At 44.6% G+C, this 18,295-nt stretch overlaps 1 protein-coding gene across 3 annotated transcripts in view; it reads left to right on the top strand.

The window, feature by feature from the left end:
• The window catches only part of LOC130294424 (high affinity cGMP-specific 3',5'-cyclic phosphodiesterase 9A-like), a 56,757-nt gene that overhangs the window by 18,465 nt on the left and 19,997 nt on the right, over positions 1-18,295 (top strand). The window contains exons 11-18 of one of the 3 annotated variants that reach the window (XR_008848493.1): positions 104-208; positions 1,644-1,726; positions 2,618-2,774; positions 6,811-6,924; positions 10,123-10,227; positions 13,813-13,941; positions 14,313-14,409; positions 14,666-14,761. Coding sequence is in view for 2 of the 3 variants with exons in the window: in XM_056544180.1 (XP_056400155.1) it covers positions 104-208; positions 1,644-1,726; positions 2,618-2,774; positions 6,811-6,924; positions 10,123-10,227; positions 13,813-13,941; positions 14,666-14,761 (789 nt within the window). In the remaining variant the exon portion in view is untranslated. The remainder of the gene's footprint in view (positions 1-103; positions 209-1,643; positions 1,727-2,617; positions 2,775-6,810; positions 6,925-10,122; positions 10,228-13,812; positions 13,942-14,312; positions 14,410-14,665; positions 14,762-18,295) is intronic. The other 2 variants (XM_056544180.1, XM_056544181.1) reach the window with 2 other exon arrangements.

Genomic DNA, 18,295 nt, shown 5'->3' with positions numbered 1-18,295 from the left:
GCCATTCACAACACGGTGATCTCCATTATCTCCATGTTGTTCTATGTGAGTTCATGATGGACTGTAGACTTCTCACCGACCTATCTTTGCTTTGCCCCCACAGTTGTGCATCCAGGAGAATTACAGAACCAACCCGTTCCATAACTTCCGCCATTGCTTCTGTGTGACGCAGATGATGTACGGGATGATTCACCTCTGCGAGCTCCAGGTCTGGACCAAACTGTAAACGTAGCCAATCATTAGATCTGATGGCAGGGAAAGTTGGGTGACCACCAGGCCCACGTTCGGAAATTTCCGCATCATCAGCATCAGTGACCCGACCCTTAGTGTGCCTCCAGCTGTTCCCCCCTGCTCGCAGCGGCAATCCGCCGCTTCGAGCAGGCACACAGGGTGAATAGCTGTGCGAGATCGCAGGCCCCTATGTGACTACTCGGAGCGGCGAATTGCCGCTGCGAGCAGGGGGGGGGGGGGTAACAGCTGGAGGCACACTAAGGGTCAGCTCACCGACAGATCTGCAGCGTGAAATACATTGCGGATCCGTGTCCTACCCCAAAAAGGTGGCCTTTTTTTTTAAAGCTAAGTTTAAATTCCACATGTATTCCGCATGCATTCCGCACGATTTCTGCACCATTGACTTCAATAGGATTCCGCAGTGGAAGTTCGGAAAAATATAAGACCAGACTTATATTTTTCCAGAGCGCAGAAAGCGGGAAATTCTGCTGTGTGAATGACCAAATAAATTTAGGTGAAATTCCGTGAGGAAAAATCATCCAGAATTCTGTGCGGAATTTCTGCCGTGTGAACAAGGTCAGAGGCTAGGTTCACACGGCAGAATTTCTGCACTGAAATTCTGCATGAATTTATAGCCAAAACACTTCAATGGGATTCCACTGTCCCGTTCATGCTGCAGTCTGATAGTACAGGTGGAGTGCTGGTCCCATTGCTGGAAGGGAATTCTGCTCGGAATATCCGTAGTGTGCAAGGGCCCCTAAGCTTCCCAGGAGAGCTGGATGATAGTTCCTGTGGCAGCCATGTCATCCATATTTTTCAAGAACGGATATTATTTAGAGCAGCGATCTTCAAACTGTGGCCCTCCAGATGTTGCAAAACTACAACTCCCAGCATGCCCGGACAGCCAACGGCTGTCCGGGCATGCTGGGAGTTGTAGTTTTGCAACATCTGGAGGGCCACAATTTGAAGACCACTGATTTAGAGACTGCAGGACTGATATTTATTGGATGAATATCTCATAGCATATATTAGAAATCGACAGTGGTGTACCCAGAGCTCAAGTCCTGCAGGAACGTGAGGGAACTGAGTTCCTGCACTTTTTCCAGAGCAGGAGCACCATTCCTATTAGCAGGAGTTCTGCAGGGCCAGTCCTTGGGTGGAAATCTTGGGTGAGTTCCTGCACTTTTTTTCCCCAGGACTTGCCCCCTGGGTGTACCTACGCTTTGGCGAACCCGGCAACCCCTGAGGGCACAAGCTGCCATAGCATAGGTCCGCCACTAATGGACGGCGCAGGGGCGCTGATACAGCATCTCACCAGGGGCACTAGGTACGCCTCTGAAGATCAACAGCGATAAATTTGCGCTGATCCAACATATAATGTCCTCACATGTATTTCCTTGAACCCTCTTTAGGGCCGGTTGTCGATTTTGGAGTTGGGTATTCTGATGACGGCCGCCGTGTGCCATGATCTCGACCACCCAGGATATAACAACACGTAAGTTCATTCTATATACCCCCTAAATCCCATCCCTAGGCGTCGCCATCAACCGCTATAGCCAAAGATCTATGAAAACCTGGGCAGAGGGAAAAGTGGACTTGTTGCCCATAGCAACCAATCAGATCGCTTCTTTCACTTTTGAGAGGCCCTTTTTTTTTTTTTTTTTTTAATGAAAGCAGCAATCTGATTGGTTGCTATGGGCAACTCAGCAACTTTTCCTCTGGACAGGTTTTGATAAATGTCCCCCATACAGATTAGGAAAACGAAAGAAGCGATCTGATTGGTTGCCATGGGCAACCGGTCGATAAATATCCCCCATTTTGTCTTGCAGCCTTACTGGCCTTCAATAGATTGCAAGCTCTTGTACCCAGACACTGAAAACGTATGATTAAAGGGGTACTCAGTATGATTAAAGGGGTTAAACAGATTTGTAAATTACTTCTATTAAAGAATCTTTATCCTTCCAGTACTTATTAGCTGCTGAATACTACAGTGGAAATTATTTTCTGTTTGAAACACAGTGCTCTCTGCTGACATCATGAGCACAGTGCTCTCTGCTGACATCTCTGTCCATTTTTAGAAACTGTCCAGGGTAAAAGGAAATCCCCATAACAAACATATGCTGCTCTGGACAGTTCATAAAATGGACAGAGATGTCAGCAGAGAGCACTGTGGTCGTGATGTCAGCAGAGAGTTCTGTGTTTCAAACGGAAAAGAATTTCCACTTTAGTATTCAGCAGCTAATAAGTACAGGAAGGATTAAGATTTTTTAATAGAAGTGATTTACAAATCTGTTTAACTTTTTGGCACCAGTTGATTTAAAAAAAAAAAAAAAAAAAAAGTTTTTCACCGGAGTACCCCTTTAACACTTACATTTGTTATTTATAGGTACCAGATCAATGCGCACACAGAGCTGGCGATTCGTTACAATGACATCTCTCCTCTGGAGAACCACCACTGCGCAGTCGCCTTCCAGATCCTGGCGCAACCGGAAAGCAACATCTTCTCGAATATTTCCCTCGAGCTTTTCAAACAGATCCGGCAGGTGAGATACTGGAAACACTGGAGTTTTGTGTTACGGTCCCAGTATATCATATCAGGCAGACTGGGATCTTTTCAGGTTACGAAGCATATACAGTATACGTCAGTGGTCTCCAAACTTTGGCTCTCCAGATGTTGCAAAACTACAACTCCCAGCATGCCCGGACAGCCAACGGCTGTCCGGGCATGCTGGGAGTTGTAGTTTTGCAACATCTGGAGATCCACAGTTTGGAGACCACTGGTGTACATTGCATTTATATAAGGAATAGACTGGAGTGGAAACAGGGCCAGCGTTTGTTACAGTGTGTCACCCCAGTTGTAAGAAGATTTAATAAGGAGGGGGTTTGTTACAGTGTGTCACACCAGTAGTAAGAAGATTACATGGGGAGGAGGTTTGTGACAGTGTGTCACCCCAGTAGTAAGGAGATTACATGAGAAGGAGGTTTGTTACAGTGTGTCACCCCAGTAGTAAGGAGATTACATGAGGAGGAGGTTTGTTACAGTGTGTCACCCCAGTAGTAAGGAGATTACATGAGAAGTAGGTTTGTTACAGATGTCACCCCAGTAGTAAGGAGATTACATGAGGAGGAGGTTTGTTACAGTGTGTCACCACAGTAGTACGGAGATTACATGAGGAGGAGGTTTGTTACAGTGTGTCACCCCAGTAGTAAGGAGATTACATGAGGAGGGGGTTTGTTAGAGTGTGTCATCCAAGTAGTAAGGAGATTATAGGAGGAGGAGGTTTGTTACAGTGTGTCACCCCAGTAGTAAGGAGATTACATGAGGAGGAGGTCTGTTACAGTGAGTCACCCGAGTACTAAGGAGATTTCATGAGAAGTAGGTTTGTTAGAGTGTGTCATTCAAGTAGTAAGGAGATTATAGGAGGAGGAGGTTTGTTACAGTGTGTCACCCCAGTAGTAAAGAGATTACATGAGGAGGAGGTTTGTTACAGTGTGTCACCCCAGTAGTAAGGAGATTACATGAGGAGGAGGTCTGTTACAGTGAGTCACCCGAGTACTAAGGAGATTTCATGAGGAGGAGGTTTGTTACAGTGTGTCTCCCCAGTAGTAAAGAGATTACATGAGAAGGAGGTTTGTTACAGTGTGTCACCCCAGTAGTAAGGAGATTACATGAGGAGGAGGTTTGTTACAGTGTGTCACCCCAGTAGTAAGGAGATTACACGAGGAGGGGGTTTGTTACAGTGTGTCACCCGAGTACTAAGGAGATTACATGAGGGGGAGGTTTGTTACAGTGAGTCACCCGAGTAGTAAGGAGAATACAAGAGGAGGTGGTTTGTTACAGTGTGTCACCCCAGTAGTAAGGAGATTACATGAGGAGGAGGTTTGTTACAGTGTGTCACCCCAGTAGTAAGGAGATTACATGAGGAGGAGGTTTGTTACAGTGTGTCACCCTAGTAGTAAGGAGATTACATGAGGGGGAGGTTTCTTATAGTGTGTCACCCTAGTAAGGAGATTACATGAGGAGGAGGGTTGTTACAGTGTGTCACCCCTGTAGTAACGAGATTACATGAGGAGGAGGTTTGTTACAGTGTGTCACCCCAGTAGTAAGCTTATTACATGAGGAGGAGGTTTGTTACAGTGTGTCACCCCAGAAGTAAGGAGATTACATGAGGAGGAGGTTTGTTACAGTGGGTCACCCGAGTAGTAAGGAGATTACATGAGGAGGAGGGTTGTTACAGTGTGTCATCCCAGTAGTAAGCTTATTACATGAGGAGGAGGTTTGTTACAGTGTGTCACCCCAGAAGTAAGGAGATTACATGAGAAGGAGGTTTGTTACAGTGGGTCACCCGAGTAGTAAGGAGATTACATGAGGGGGTGGTTTGTTACAGTGTGTCACCCCAGTAGTAAGGTGATTACATGAGGAGGAGGTTTGTTACAGTGAGTCACCCGAGTAGCAAGGAGAATACAAGAGGAGGTGGTTTGTTACAGTGTGTCACCCCAGTAGTAAGGAGATTACATGAGGAGGAGATTTGTTACAGTGTGTCACGCCAGTAGTAAGGAGATTACATGAGGAGGAGGCTTGTTACAGTGTGTCACCATAGTAGTAAGGAGATTACATGAGGAGGAGGTTTGTTACAGTGTGTCACCCTAGTAGTAAGGAGATTACATGAGGGGGAGGTTTCTTATAGTGTGTCACCCGAGTAGTAAGGAGATTACATGAGGAGGAAGTTTGTTACAGTGTGTCACCCTAGTAGTAAGCAGATTACATGAGGAGGGGGTTTGTTACAGTGTGTCACCCAAGTAAGGTGATTACATGAGGAGGGGGTTTGTTACAGTGTGTCACCCCAGTAGTAAGGTGATTACATGAGGAGGAGGTTTGTTACAGTGTGTCACCCTAGTAGTAAGGAGATTACATGAGGGGGAGGTTTCTTATAGTGTGTCACCCTAGTAAGGAGATTACATGAGGAGGAGGTTTGTTACAGTGTGTCACCCCAGAAGTAAGGAGATTACATGAGAAGGAGGTTTGTTACAGTGGGTCACCCGAGTAGTAAGGAGATTACATGAGGAAAAGGTTTGTTACAGTGTGTCACCCTAGTAAGGTGATTACATGAAGAGGGGGTTTGTTACAGTGTGTCACCCCAGTAGTAAGGAGATTACATGAGGAGGAGATTTTTTACAGTGTGTCACCCCAGTAGTAAGGAGATTACATGAGGAGGAGGTTTGTTACAGTGTGTCACCCTAGTAGTAAGGAGATTACATGAGGAGGAGGTTTGTTACAGTGTGTCACCCTAGTAATAAGGAGATTACATGAGGAGGAGGTTTTTTACAGTGTGTCACCCCAGTAGTAAGGAGATTACATGAGGAGGAAGTTTGTTACAGTGTGTCACCCTAGTAGTAAGGAGATTACATGAGGAGGAGGTTTGTTAGTGTGTCACCCTAGTAAGGAGATTACATGAGGAGGAGGTTTGTTACAGTGTGTCACCCCTGTAGTAACGAGATTACATGAGGAGGAGGTTTGTTACAGTGGGTCACCCGAGTAGTAAGGAGATTACATGAGGAGGAGGTTTGTTACAGTGTGTCACCCTAGTAAGGTGATTACATGGGGAGGTGGTTTGTTACAGTGTGTCACCCCAATAGTAAGGAGATTACATGAGAAGGAGGTTTGTTACAGTGTGTCACCCTAGTAAGGTGATTACATGAAGAGGGGGTTTGTTACAGTGTGTCACCCCAGTAGTAAGGAGATTACATGAGGAGGAGATTTGTTACAGTGTGTCACCCCAGTAGTAAGGAGATTACATGGGGAGGAGGTTTGTTACAGTGTGTCACCCTAGTAGTAAGGAGATTACATGAGGAGGAGGTATGTTACAGTGTGTCACCCTAGTAATAAGGAGATTACATGAGGAGGAGGTTTGTTACAGTGTGTCACCCTAGTAAGGTGATTACATGGGGAGGAGATTTGTTACAGTGTGTCACCCCAGTAGTAAGGAGATTACATGAGAAGGAGGTTTGTTACAGTGTGTCACCCTAGTAATAAGGAGATTACATGAGGAGGAGGTTTGTTACAGTGTGTCACCCTAGTAATAAGGAGATTACATGAGGAGGAGGTTTATTACAGTGTGTCACCCCAGTAGTAAGGAGATTACATGAGAAGGAGGTTTGTTACAGTGGGTCACCCGAGTAGTAAGGAGATTATATGAGGAGGAGGTTTGTTACAGTGTGTCACCCTAGTAAGGTGATTACATGAGGAGGGGGTTTATTACAGTGTGTCACCCCAGTAGTAAGGTGATTACATGAGGAGGTTTGTTACAGTGTGTCACCCCAGTAGTAAGGTGATTACATGAGGAGGTTTGTTACAGTGTGTCACCCCAGTAGTAAGGTGATTACATGAGGAGGTTTGTTACAGTGTGTCACCCCAGTAGTAAGGTGATTACATGAGGAGGTTTGTTACAGTGTGTCACCCAAGTAGTAAGGTGGGGCTTGTCAAAGGGCTGAGACAATGGGCTCGGTCAAGGAGAAAGCAAAATAAGCTTTCTGGCACCAGCCCCGGCTGGACATAATTCTCATTTTCCCTTTTTCCAGTCCATCATTCGCCTGATTCTGGCGACAGACATGGCTCGTCACGCCGACATATTGGAGTCTTTTAAACAGGTCATTTCTACCTTCGACTTCAATAGTGAAGAACATGTGAAAACAGTAAGTCATCACATCACTATGGAAACCCGCCAAAAAATACAGCAACAGAACTGCGCCAAAACATAACTAATTTGTGGAATATGTTTTTGGTTTGTGGTAAATTATTATTTTTTGGTTAACATGGTAACCCTAGATGTCACGCGATGTACATGTCCATTGCAAGGCCAATAAGGGGCACATGCTTGGGAGCTACAGTGGGGATCAAAAGTTTGGGCACCCCAGGTAAAAATTTGTATTAATGTGCATAAAGAAGCCAAGGAAAGATGGAAAAATCTCCAAAAGGCATCAAATTACAGATTAGACATTCTTATAATATGTCAACAAAAGTTAGATTTTATTTCCATCATTTACACTTTCAAAATAACAGAAAACAAAAAAATGGCATCTGCAAAAGTTTGGGCACCCTGCAGAATTTATAGCATGCACTGCCCCCTTTGCAAAGCTGAGACCTGCCAGTGTCATGGATTGTTCTCAATCATCATCTGGGAAGACCACGTGATGTCAATCTCAAAGGTTTTAAATGCCCAGACTCATCTGACCTTGCCCCAACAATCAGCACCATGGGTTCTTCTAAGCAGTTGTCTAGAAATCTGAAAGTGAAAATAGTTGACGCTCACAAAGCTGGAGAAGGCTATAAGAAGGTAGCAAAACGTTTTCAGATGTCAATATCCTCTGTTCGGAATGTAATTAAGAAATGGCAGTCATCAGGAACAGTGGAAATTAAAGCAAGATCTGGAAGACCAAGAAAAATATCAGACAGAACAGCTCGCCGGATTGTGAGAAAAACAATTCAAAACCCACTTTGCCTGCACAATCCCTCCAGAAAGATCTGGCAGACACTGGAGTTGTGAAACACTATTCCACTATAAAGAGATACTTGTACAAATATAGTCTTCATGGAAGAGTCATCAGAAGAAAACCTCTTCTACGTCCTCACCACAAAAATCAGAGTTTGAACTTTGCAAATGAACATATAGACAAGCCTGTTGCATTTTGGAAACAAGTTCTGTGGACCGATGAGGTTAAAATTGAACTTTTTGGCCGGAATGAGCAAAGGTACGTTTGGAGAAGAAGGGGAACAGAATTTAATAAAAAGAACCTCTGTCCAACTGTTAAGCATGGGGGTGGATCAATCATGCTTTGGGGTTGTATTGCAGCCAGTGGCACAGGGAACATCTCACGAGTAGAAGGAAAAATTGATTCAATAAAATTTCAGAAAATTTGGGATGCTAACTTTATGCCACCTGTGAAAAAGCTGAAGTTAAAGAGAGGATGGCTTCTACAAATGGATAATGATCCTAAACACACCTCGAAATCCACGGGGGATTACACCAAGAGGCGTAAACTGAAGGTTTTGCCATGGCCTTCACAATCTGCTGACCTCAACATAATTGAAAATCTATGGATAGACCTTAAAAGAGCAGTGCATGACAGACAGCCCAGAAATATCAAAGAACTGGAAGACTTTTGTAAGGAAGAATGGGCAAAGATACCTCAAACAAGAATTGAAAGACTCTTGGTTGGCTAAAAAAGCGTTTACAAGCTGTGATACCTGCCAAAGGGGGCAGTACAAAATATTAACTCTGCAGGGTGCCAAAACTTTTGCAGACGCCATTTTTTTTGTTTGTAAAGTGTAAATGATGGAAATAAAATCTAACTTTTGTTGACATATTATAAGAATGTCTAATCTGTAATTTGATGCCTTTTGGAGATTTTTCCATCTTTCCTTGGCTTCTTTATGCACATTAATACAAATTTTTACCTGGGGTGCCCAAACTTTTGATCCCCACTGTATCAGCAGCCGGACAACAGCATTAACCCTTTAGATGCCACAATTAAGGTTGCCGGTTTTGACTCTGAGAAGCTGAGAGGATGGCCAGAGGTTCATGCCGTCCGATCAGCACTCTAACTGTATAGGCAGCCTGAGCAGTCTGTAGTAATGGAGCGCCGATAACACTGATCAATGCTGTGCTTTGGCATAGCATTGTTCAGTGTACGCAATTGACAGATTACATATAATAATCCTCTATGGGAAAAAAATGTGAATAAGCTGCTTCCCTAATAAAACTTTGAATCACCCACCTTTTCCCATTTTTCAAAAAAAAAAAATAATAATAATAAAAAAAAAATATATATATATATATATGTATATATATGTATATTTATAAAAATGTTAACAAAAATAAACATAAAAATATGTGGTATCAACGCATGTGGAAATGTCAGGACTATTAAAAGATACATAAAAGTTAATTAAAGGGGTTATTAGGGAACCAAAAAACAGAGATGGTTTCTTTTTTTTTTTTTAAACACGCCCTGTCTGTCCCCAGGTTGGGAGTGGTATTACAACTTGGCTCCATTCACTTCATTGGAACTGAGCTGCAGAACCACACCCAACCTGGAGACAGACGGGGAGCGGATTTTGAAAGAAACTGGCTGTTATCCTGGATAACCCTTTTAAACCACACAGTCAATGGCATATATGTAAAAAATAGTCCAGAATTGTTAATTTTATCATATATCAGAAAAAAAAAATGGTGGCAGCCTTGGACTGGACGGACATGCTGGGAGTTGTAGTTTTGCAACTGCTGGAGGAACACAGTTTGGGTCAAAACTGCTATAGACCCTAAATGTACCTATCAGGCGTCTATGAGGGACAGTGTCAAACAGATCTGCAAAGTCCAAACACACTACATCCACATTATATCCACAGCTGATCCCCTATCCAGGCTTCTACCCACCTCTTCATAAAAACTAATCAGGTTGATTTAAAGGGGTAATTCGGGAATCGAAAAAAAGAGCCAGTTTCTTTCAAAAGCCGCTCCCTGTCTGTCTCCAGGTTGGGTGTGGTTCTGCAGCTTAGTTCCATTGAAGTGAATGGAGCCAAGCTGTAATACCGCACCCAACCTGGAGGCAGACAGCGATTTTTGAAAGAAATGATCTCTGTTTTTCGATTCCTGGATAACCCCTTTAACATTTTCTGATTTCAAAGGGTCTTTTTGAAAGGGTCCTTGACAATACGTTGATCTCAGGTTGTAAGGCAGCACAGGACGGGTTCTCCAGAGTGAGACAGGACCCCTTCTAGTAACTCAGAATTTCCTATAGGGTGAATAACTATGGGTTTTATGATTAGGCCAATGCCCCTTTAAGTGCCCCTCAAGCATTTTCTCACGATGGATATTCTGTTCTTACTTTTAGCTGCAGATGATGATGATAAAATGCTGCGATATCTCCAACGAAGTGCGTCCCACAGAGGTGGCGGAGCCCTGGGTGGACTGTCTGCTCGAGGAATACTTCATGCAGGTCTGTTTTATAGTAAATCATAGACAAGAGAGAGCTGTGTGGCCATTCAGTTACAGCTGCACAGTCCTCTCTATCTCCTCCCTGCACTCATCTCTATGATCTATGAATCCGGTGAAAAACAAATTGTAAATTACTTCTATTGAAAAATCTTAATCCTTCCAGTACTTATCAGCTGCTGTATGCTCTACAGGAAGTTCTTTTCTTTCTTTTTTTTTTTTCTTCTGTAAACTCGTTTTATTGAAAAGTGAGTAAATACAAGTGCAACATATCCGCAGAACAGTACTGTGTACGACAAAAGAGCAATAACCGAAATACAGACATTGCAGAATAACAAAGGTCATACAGTATATTCAGCGCAGAGTAAAATTGAAACCCATAACAATAACTCCAACATAAAGAACAAACTCCTTCACGATACTGAAATGCATAGCCGAGATGCCCCATCAAATAGGGAGGAGAGAAAAAGAAAAAAGGGAGAAAGGTGGAAAGGGAACACACACAGCTGCCGCCCCACAACCAAGAAAGTCACAAATACAAAAGGAGAAATAGAAGAGGAAAAGGGAGAGCTAAAACAAAAGGAAGAGCCCAGAGCAACAGAGGACATTAAAGGGATACCCCAGTGGAAAACTTTTTTTTTTTTTAAATCAACTGGTGCCAGAAAGTTAAACAGATTTGTAAATTACTTCTATTAAAACATTTCAATCCTTCCAGTACTTATTAGCGACTGTTTGGATTTCTCTTCTGTCACGACCACAGTGCTCTCTGCTGACCTCTGTTGTCCATTTTAGGAACTGTCCAGAGCAGGAGAAAATCCCCATAGCAAACATATGCTGCTCTGGACAGTTCCTAAAATGGACAGCAGAGGTCAGCAGAGAGCACTGTGGTCATAACAGAAGAGAAATCCAAAAAGAAAAATATTTCTTTTTGGATTTCTCAGCCCCTAAAAAGTACTGGAAGGATTAAGATATTTTAACAGAAGTATTTTACAAATCTGTTTAACTTTCTGGCACCAGTTGATTTAAAAAAAAAAAAAAAAAAGTTTTCCACCGGAGTACCCCTTTAAAGAGGTAAAGGCCGAGGGTGAGTAACGAGTAAGAGGTGACCTACACCAAACACCCCACACCTTAAAGGGGTACTCTGCTGCTCAGCGTTTGGAACAAACTGCTCCGAATGCTGGAGACGGCGTCGGGAGCTCGTGACATCATAGCCCCGCCCCATCATGCCGTCATGCCCCGCCCCCTCAATGCAAGTCTCTGGGAGGGGGCGTGAAAGCCATCACGCCCCCTCCCATAGACTTGCATTGAGGGGGGGGGTTTGACATCATGAGGGGGCGGGGCTATGACGTCACAAACTCCTGTTGCAGGCTCCAGCGTTCGGAACAGTTTTTTCCAAATGCTGAGCAGCGGAGTACCCCTTTAAGGAATTTATCAGGGCATTTTCTGTGTTTAAAAACAAGTTGCTCATAGGGAATTATAGCATTGACTAATTTCTTCCATTGTGAAAGAGAGGGCGGCCGGGGGGCCATCTACCAACTTTCTGGCCAATAAGGAAAATCCCCCCCGAAGAGACAAATCAGGGGTTCCAGCGGGACTGGGATGGAGATAAGGGAGGATAGAAAATAAATGATACCCTGCCAGTACATCTGAAGGAAGGGACACAGCCATATCATAGGGGAGTGACGTCTATGACCGGCATTGGAAGGCATCCGCCCCATTCTGAACAGCCTCACCAGGCTCAGATAACAATGATGAGTAATATATAGCTGAATTAATTTGTTAATTATAGAGACTGTTAAAACAGAGGACATAATCTCCGACCAATCCTCGTCAATGAGAGAGGGTACGCATTCCTTCCAATAAGTCTCTGCTGTAAGGAAGGTCTTTTCTTTTTTTAATTTCTTTCCAGTCTGACCACAGTGCTCTCTGCTGACACCTCTGTCCATGTCAGGAACTGTCCAGAGCAGGAGAGGTTTGCTCTGGACAGTTCCTGACATGGACAGAGGTGTCAGCAGAGAGCACTGTGGTCAGACTGAAAATAAATTTTAAAAAGAAAAGACCTTTCTCTGGAGCATACAGCTGCTGATAAGTACTGGAAGGATTACAATTTTTAAATATAAGCAATTTACAAATCTGTTTGATATTTTGCCATCAGTTGATAAAAAAAAAAATATATATATATATGTTTTTCTCTGGAGTACCCATTTAACCATTCCACTTCCTGGTACCAGGGTTTCTAACACTAAAGGGATATTGGTGGGGTTTTGTTACAGTGTGTCACCCCAGTAGTAAGGAGATTACATGAGGAGGATGTTTGTTACAGCGTGTCACCCCAGTAGTAAGGAGATTACATGAGGAGGGGGTTTGTTACAGTGTGTCACCCTAGTAGTAAGAAGATTACATGGGGAGGAGGTTTGTTACAGTGTGTCACCCCAGTAGTAAAGAGATTACATGAGGAGGAGGTTTGTTACAGTGTGTCACCCCAGTAGTAAAGAGATTACATGAGGAGGTTTGTTACAGTGTGTCACCCCAGTAGTAAGGAGATTACATGAGCAGGAGGTTTGTTACAGTGTGTCACCCCAGTAGTAAGGAGATTACATGAGGAGGGGGTTTGTTACAGTGTGTCACCCCATTTGTAAGGAGATTACATGAGGAGGAGGTTTGTTACACTGTGTCACCCCAGTAGTAAGGAGATTACATGAGGAGGAGGTTTGTTACACTGTGTCACCCCAGTAGTAAGGAGATTACATGAGGAGGTGGTTTGTTACAGTGTGTCTCCCCAGTAGTAAGGAGATTACATGAGGAGGAGGTTTGTTACAGTGTATCACCCCAGTAGTAAGGAGATTACATGAGGAGGAGGTTTGTTACAGTGTGTCACCCCAGTAGTAAGGAGATTACATGAGGAGGAGGTTTGTTACACTGTGTCACCCCAGTAGTAAGGAGATTACATGAGGAGGTGGTTTGTTACAGTGTGTCTCCCCAGTAGTAAGGAGATTACATGAGGAGGAGGTTTGTTACAGTGTGTCACCCCAGTAGTAAGGAGATTACATGAGGAGGAGGTTTGTTACAGTGTATCACCCCAGTAGTAAGGAGATTACATGAGGAGGAGGTTTGTTACAGTGTGTCACCCCAGTAGTAAGGAGATTACATGAGGAGGAGGTTTGTTACAGTGTGTCACCCCAGTAGTAAGGAGATTACATGAGGAGGAGGTTTGTTACAGTGTATCACCCCAGTAGTAAGGAGATTACATGAGGAGGAGGTTTGTTACAGTGTGTCACCCCAGTAGGAAGGAGATTACATGAGGAGGAGGTTTGTTACAGTGTGTCACCCCAGTAGTAAGGAGATTACATGAGGAGGAGGTTTGTTACAGTGTGTCACCCCAGTAGTAAGGAGATTACATGAGGAGGAGGTTTGTTACAGTGTGTCACCCCAGTAGTAAGGTGGGGCTTGCCAAAGGGCAGAGCCTATGGGCGGCAAAATTTACTTTCACCTAGAGTGGCAAAAATCCTTGCATCAGCCCTGGTGCTACCGATTCATAGGAACAGATGATGTTACATAATTTGGCTAAAGCTAAAGTTTTCCTTCACAGAGTGACCGGGAAAAGTTGGAGGGTCTCCCAGTAACCCCATTTATGGATCGTGATAAAGTCACAAAACCCAAAGCGCAGATCGGATTCATTAAATTTGTCCTGATTCCGATGTTCGAGACCGTCATGAAGGTACGAGAGGGTCTTCTATAAATGCACAAGTATAGGGAAAACACTAAGACAGCTGGAGAGCCACAGGTTGGGGAACACTGATATAGATACAAGGTATCACAGGATATCAGCAGGGAAAAGGGAGAACAAGAGAGGCCATGTTACATGACTGAGAATCATCCCGTATAACAGTGTTTCCCAACCAGGGTGCCTGCAGCTGTTGCAAAATCTACAACTCCCAGCATGCCTGGACAGCCTTTGGCTGTCCTGGCATGCTGGGAGTTGTAGTTGTGCAATACCTGGAGGCATCCTGGTTGGGAAACACTGCAGTATAAGAAAAACATGTCTAATGAAAACATATCTAAACCTGTCTAAAATATGCTTTCTTCCAGAAACAGTGCCACACCCCTGCAGAGGTTGTGTCAGGTACTGCAGCTAGGCAAGTGAATGGGACTGAGCTGCAGCCCCACATATAACCTGTAGACAGCTGTAAGCAGCCATGTTTTTCTAATCCTAGATAACCCCTTAAATATATATGGCAGTGTTTTCCAACCAAGGTGCCTCCAGCTGTTGCAAAACTACAACTCCCAGCATGCCCGGACAGCCTTTGGCTGTCCGGGCATGCTGGGTGTTGTAGTTTTGCAACAGCTGGAGGCACCCTGGTTGGGAAACACTACTCGATGGGTATATTTCAGTGTTTTTCCATTTACCATAATCCCTCTTGCTGTTCTCACATCTCTTACAGCTCTTCCCACAGATAGAGGAGGTGATGGTGCGTCCCCTGCAGGAGGCGAGAGATCATTACGAGGAGCTCATTCAACTGGAGGAGGCGATGGCAGAGGTGCGATGTGATTAAATAGCAATTATCGCTATTAGTTAAAGGGGTACTCCATAGGGAGAAAATTTTTTTTTTCTCAAATCAACTGGTGCCAGAAAATTATACAGATTTGAAAATTACTTCTATATAAAAATCTTAACCCTTCCAGTACTTATCAGCTGCTGTATAGTCCAGAGGAAGTTACCGTATATACTCGAGTATAAGCCGACCCGAGTATAAGCCGAGACCCCTAATTTCAACCCAAAATCCCAGGAAAAGTTATTGACTCGAGTATAAGCCTAGGGTGGGAAATACCTCATCCCCCCCCTGTCATCATCCAGACCCGTCATTAACATCCTCATCATCATCCCCTTGTCATCATCCCACACATCCCCCCTTCATCATCCCCTTATCATCCCACACATCCCCCCTTCATCATCCCCTTATCATCCCACACATCCCCCCTTCATCATCCCCTTGTCATCATACCACACATCCCCCCTTCATCATCCCCTTATCATCCCGCACATCCCCCCTTCATCATCCCCTTATCATCCCACACATCCCCCCTTCATCATCCCCTTATCATCCCCTTATCATCCCACACATCCCCCCTTCATCATCCCCTTGTCATCATCCCCACCCCCCTTCATCATCCCCACACTTCCTTCATCCTTCATCATCCTCTTCTCATCATTCGCCCTCAGTGGTCTTCAACCTGCGGACCTCCAGAGGTTTCAAAACTACAACTCCCAGCAAGCCCGGGCAGTCCGGGCTTGCTGGGAGTTGTAGTTTTGAAACCTCCGGAGGTCCGCAGGTTGAAGACCACTGCGGCCTTCAACATCATCCAGCCCCCTCTCACCCCCCTTTAGTTCTGTACAGTACTTACCTCCGCTCGGCGCTGGTCCGGTCCTGCAGGGCTGTCCGGTGAGGAGGTGGTCCGGTGGGATAGTGGTTCCGGGCTGCTATCTTCACCGGGGGCGCCTCTTCTCCGCGCTTCCGGCCCGGAATAGAGGCGTTGCCTTGACAACGACGCAGAAGTACGTTGGCAATGAACGCACCTCTGCGTCGTTGTCAAGGCAACGTGACTATTCTGAGGCCAGGCCCGAAGCGCTTAGAAGAGGCCTCCCCGGTGAAGATAGCAGCCCGGAACCACTATCCCACCGGACCACCTCCTCACCGGACAGCCCTGCAGGACCGGACCAGCGCCGAGCGGAGGTGAGTACTCAGAACTAAAGGTGGAGAGAGGGGGCTGGATGATGTTGAAGGCCGCAGTGGTCTTCAACCTGCGGACCTCCGGAGGTTTCAAAACTACAACTCCCAGCAAGCCCGGACAGCCGATGGCTGCCCTGGCTTGCTGGGAGTTGTAGTTTTGAAACCTCTGGAGGTCCGCAGGTTGAAGACCACTGCGGGTGGGGGAGTTCACTCGAGTATAAGCCGAGGGGGGTGTTTTCAGCACGAAAAATCGTGCTGAAAAACTCGGCTTATACTCGAGTATATACGGTATGTAATTATTTCAAGTCTGACCACAGTGCTCTCTGCTGACACCTCTGTCTGTCCAGAGCAGGAGAGGTTTGCTATGGGGATTTGCATTTACTCACGGACAGAGGGGTCAGCAGAGAAAACTGTGGTCAGACTGGAAAGAACTACACAACTTCCTGTGGAGCATACAGCAGCTGATAAGTACTGGAAGGATTACGTATTTTTTTTAAATAGAAGTTAATTACAAATCTATATAACTTCTTGGCAATAGTTTGGAATAGATGCAGGTTATGTGGGTCGGACAGGGCACTGGAACCAGACTTGAGAAGAGTAATATTGTAATATTGTAATATTGATAATATGTGAAAAAAATGAAAGTGCAATTTTATGAAGAATGTATAATTAATGTTATTGAATAATAAAGTAATAATAATAATAATAATAAAAAATAAAAACTTCTTGGCAACAGTTGATTTGAAAACAATATTTTTTTTCCCCTTCAGAGTACCCCTTTAATCATTGTACAAGATGTGGATGTGCGGCCTTGTCTGTTTTTCTTTTTTTTTAGGCTATTAGTTAATATTTACCAATTCAGCCATAGGTGTCACTCAAAGCTTAGTGGTTTGTGCTCTTCTTGCTGCCACCAGAAAATAAAAAATTCATAACGGGATGGAAGATGCACCTGTAGTGCCTATGGACTCACACTAGATGGCGCCATTGTTTTTTTTTCCACACATCCTTACACTGAGAGTGATAGAATATCAAGAATTTTATTTTATTATTTTGTCCAAACTGTTCTATAAGATATGACGGAACATCAGCTGATATGGACGCACGTTTAGATGTACAATTCTGAAGCCAAATTGGCAATTTATTGGTATAAATGCAGCATCCATATATCTATGATCCTGGACGCAGCCATGACCAGCCGTTTACAACTCTATGTTCCCACTGAGTTTTTTTTTTTTGTTTCATTTTGGTCCCAAAATAGAAAAATTTGCAAATCTTTCCATTATAGTTTGGTAAAAATTTTGACCAAAATAAAGCAGGAGAAATGACTGCAAAGTATAGGTGATTAGATGTCTGATCGTGGGGATTCCGCCGCTGTGATACCCCTCCCCCCGCGAGATTTCCGTGCAGCAGGCAACTTTCTAAATATTATCTTTATAATTCTGGGTTCCCGCAGGGGCGGTCGTCACATCACGCCACGACCCCTCCATTCATGTCTATGGGAGGGGGTGTGATGTGATGACACCAGGGGGCGTGGTGTGACGTCACGAACATGGCCCCAAACCTAGCGTTCAGAATGCCAGGGTGGTGTGGAGGTGATCTCGGAGGTTCCCAGTGGCGGGACCCCCATGGTCAGACATCTTGTCCTCTATCCAAAGGATAGGGGATAAAATGTCTGATAGCGGGGGATTCCACCACTGGGGACCCCACAATCTCAGCTGCGGCACCCCAGACATCCCGTGCACAGAGTGAATGGATGACTGGCGATGCAGGGCGGAGGTTCGTGACATCACGGCCACGCCCCCTCAATGCAAGTCTATGGCAGGGAGCGTGACGGCCATAATGCCCCCTCCCATAGACTTGCATTGAGGGGGCGTGGCCGTGACATCACAGAAGAACTGTCCAGAGAAGGAGAAAATCCCCATAGCAAACCTATGCTGCTCTGGACAGTTCCTGATACGGACAGAGGTGTCAGCAGAGAGCACTGTGGACAAGACAAAAAAGAAATAAAAAAGAGAAAACAATTTCCTCTGTAGCATACAGCTGCTAAAAAGTACTGGAAGGGTAAAGATTTTTTAATAGAAGTAATTTACAAATCTGCTTAACTTTCTGGCAACAGTTGATTTAAAAAATATATATATTTTCCACCGGAGTTGGGGCCAAGTCCCAGAGATTGCGGGGAGCTTTCCAGGAAATTGGAGTCCAATGGTTACTTACCTCTCCAGGCTGCAATTTACTGTTAGTTCCTTGCAATGATCATATAGATGAGGGCATGGAGGGGATAGAGAGGACTGTGCAGCTGTAACTGTATGGTCGCACAGTTCTCTCTATCATCATAGAAATGAG

Source organism: Hyla sarda, chromosome 10 (assembly GCF_029499605.1).
Source record: "Hyla sarda isolate aHylSar1 chromosome 10, aHylSar1.hap1, whole genome shotgun sequence".
NCBI classification, from domain to species: domain Eukaryota; kingdom Metazoa; phylum Chordata; class Amphibia; order Anura; family Hylidae; genus Hyla; species Hyla sarda.
Note: the sequence above shows the minus strand (reverse complement) of the source record. Positions and strands in the feature narration are given on the sequence as shown.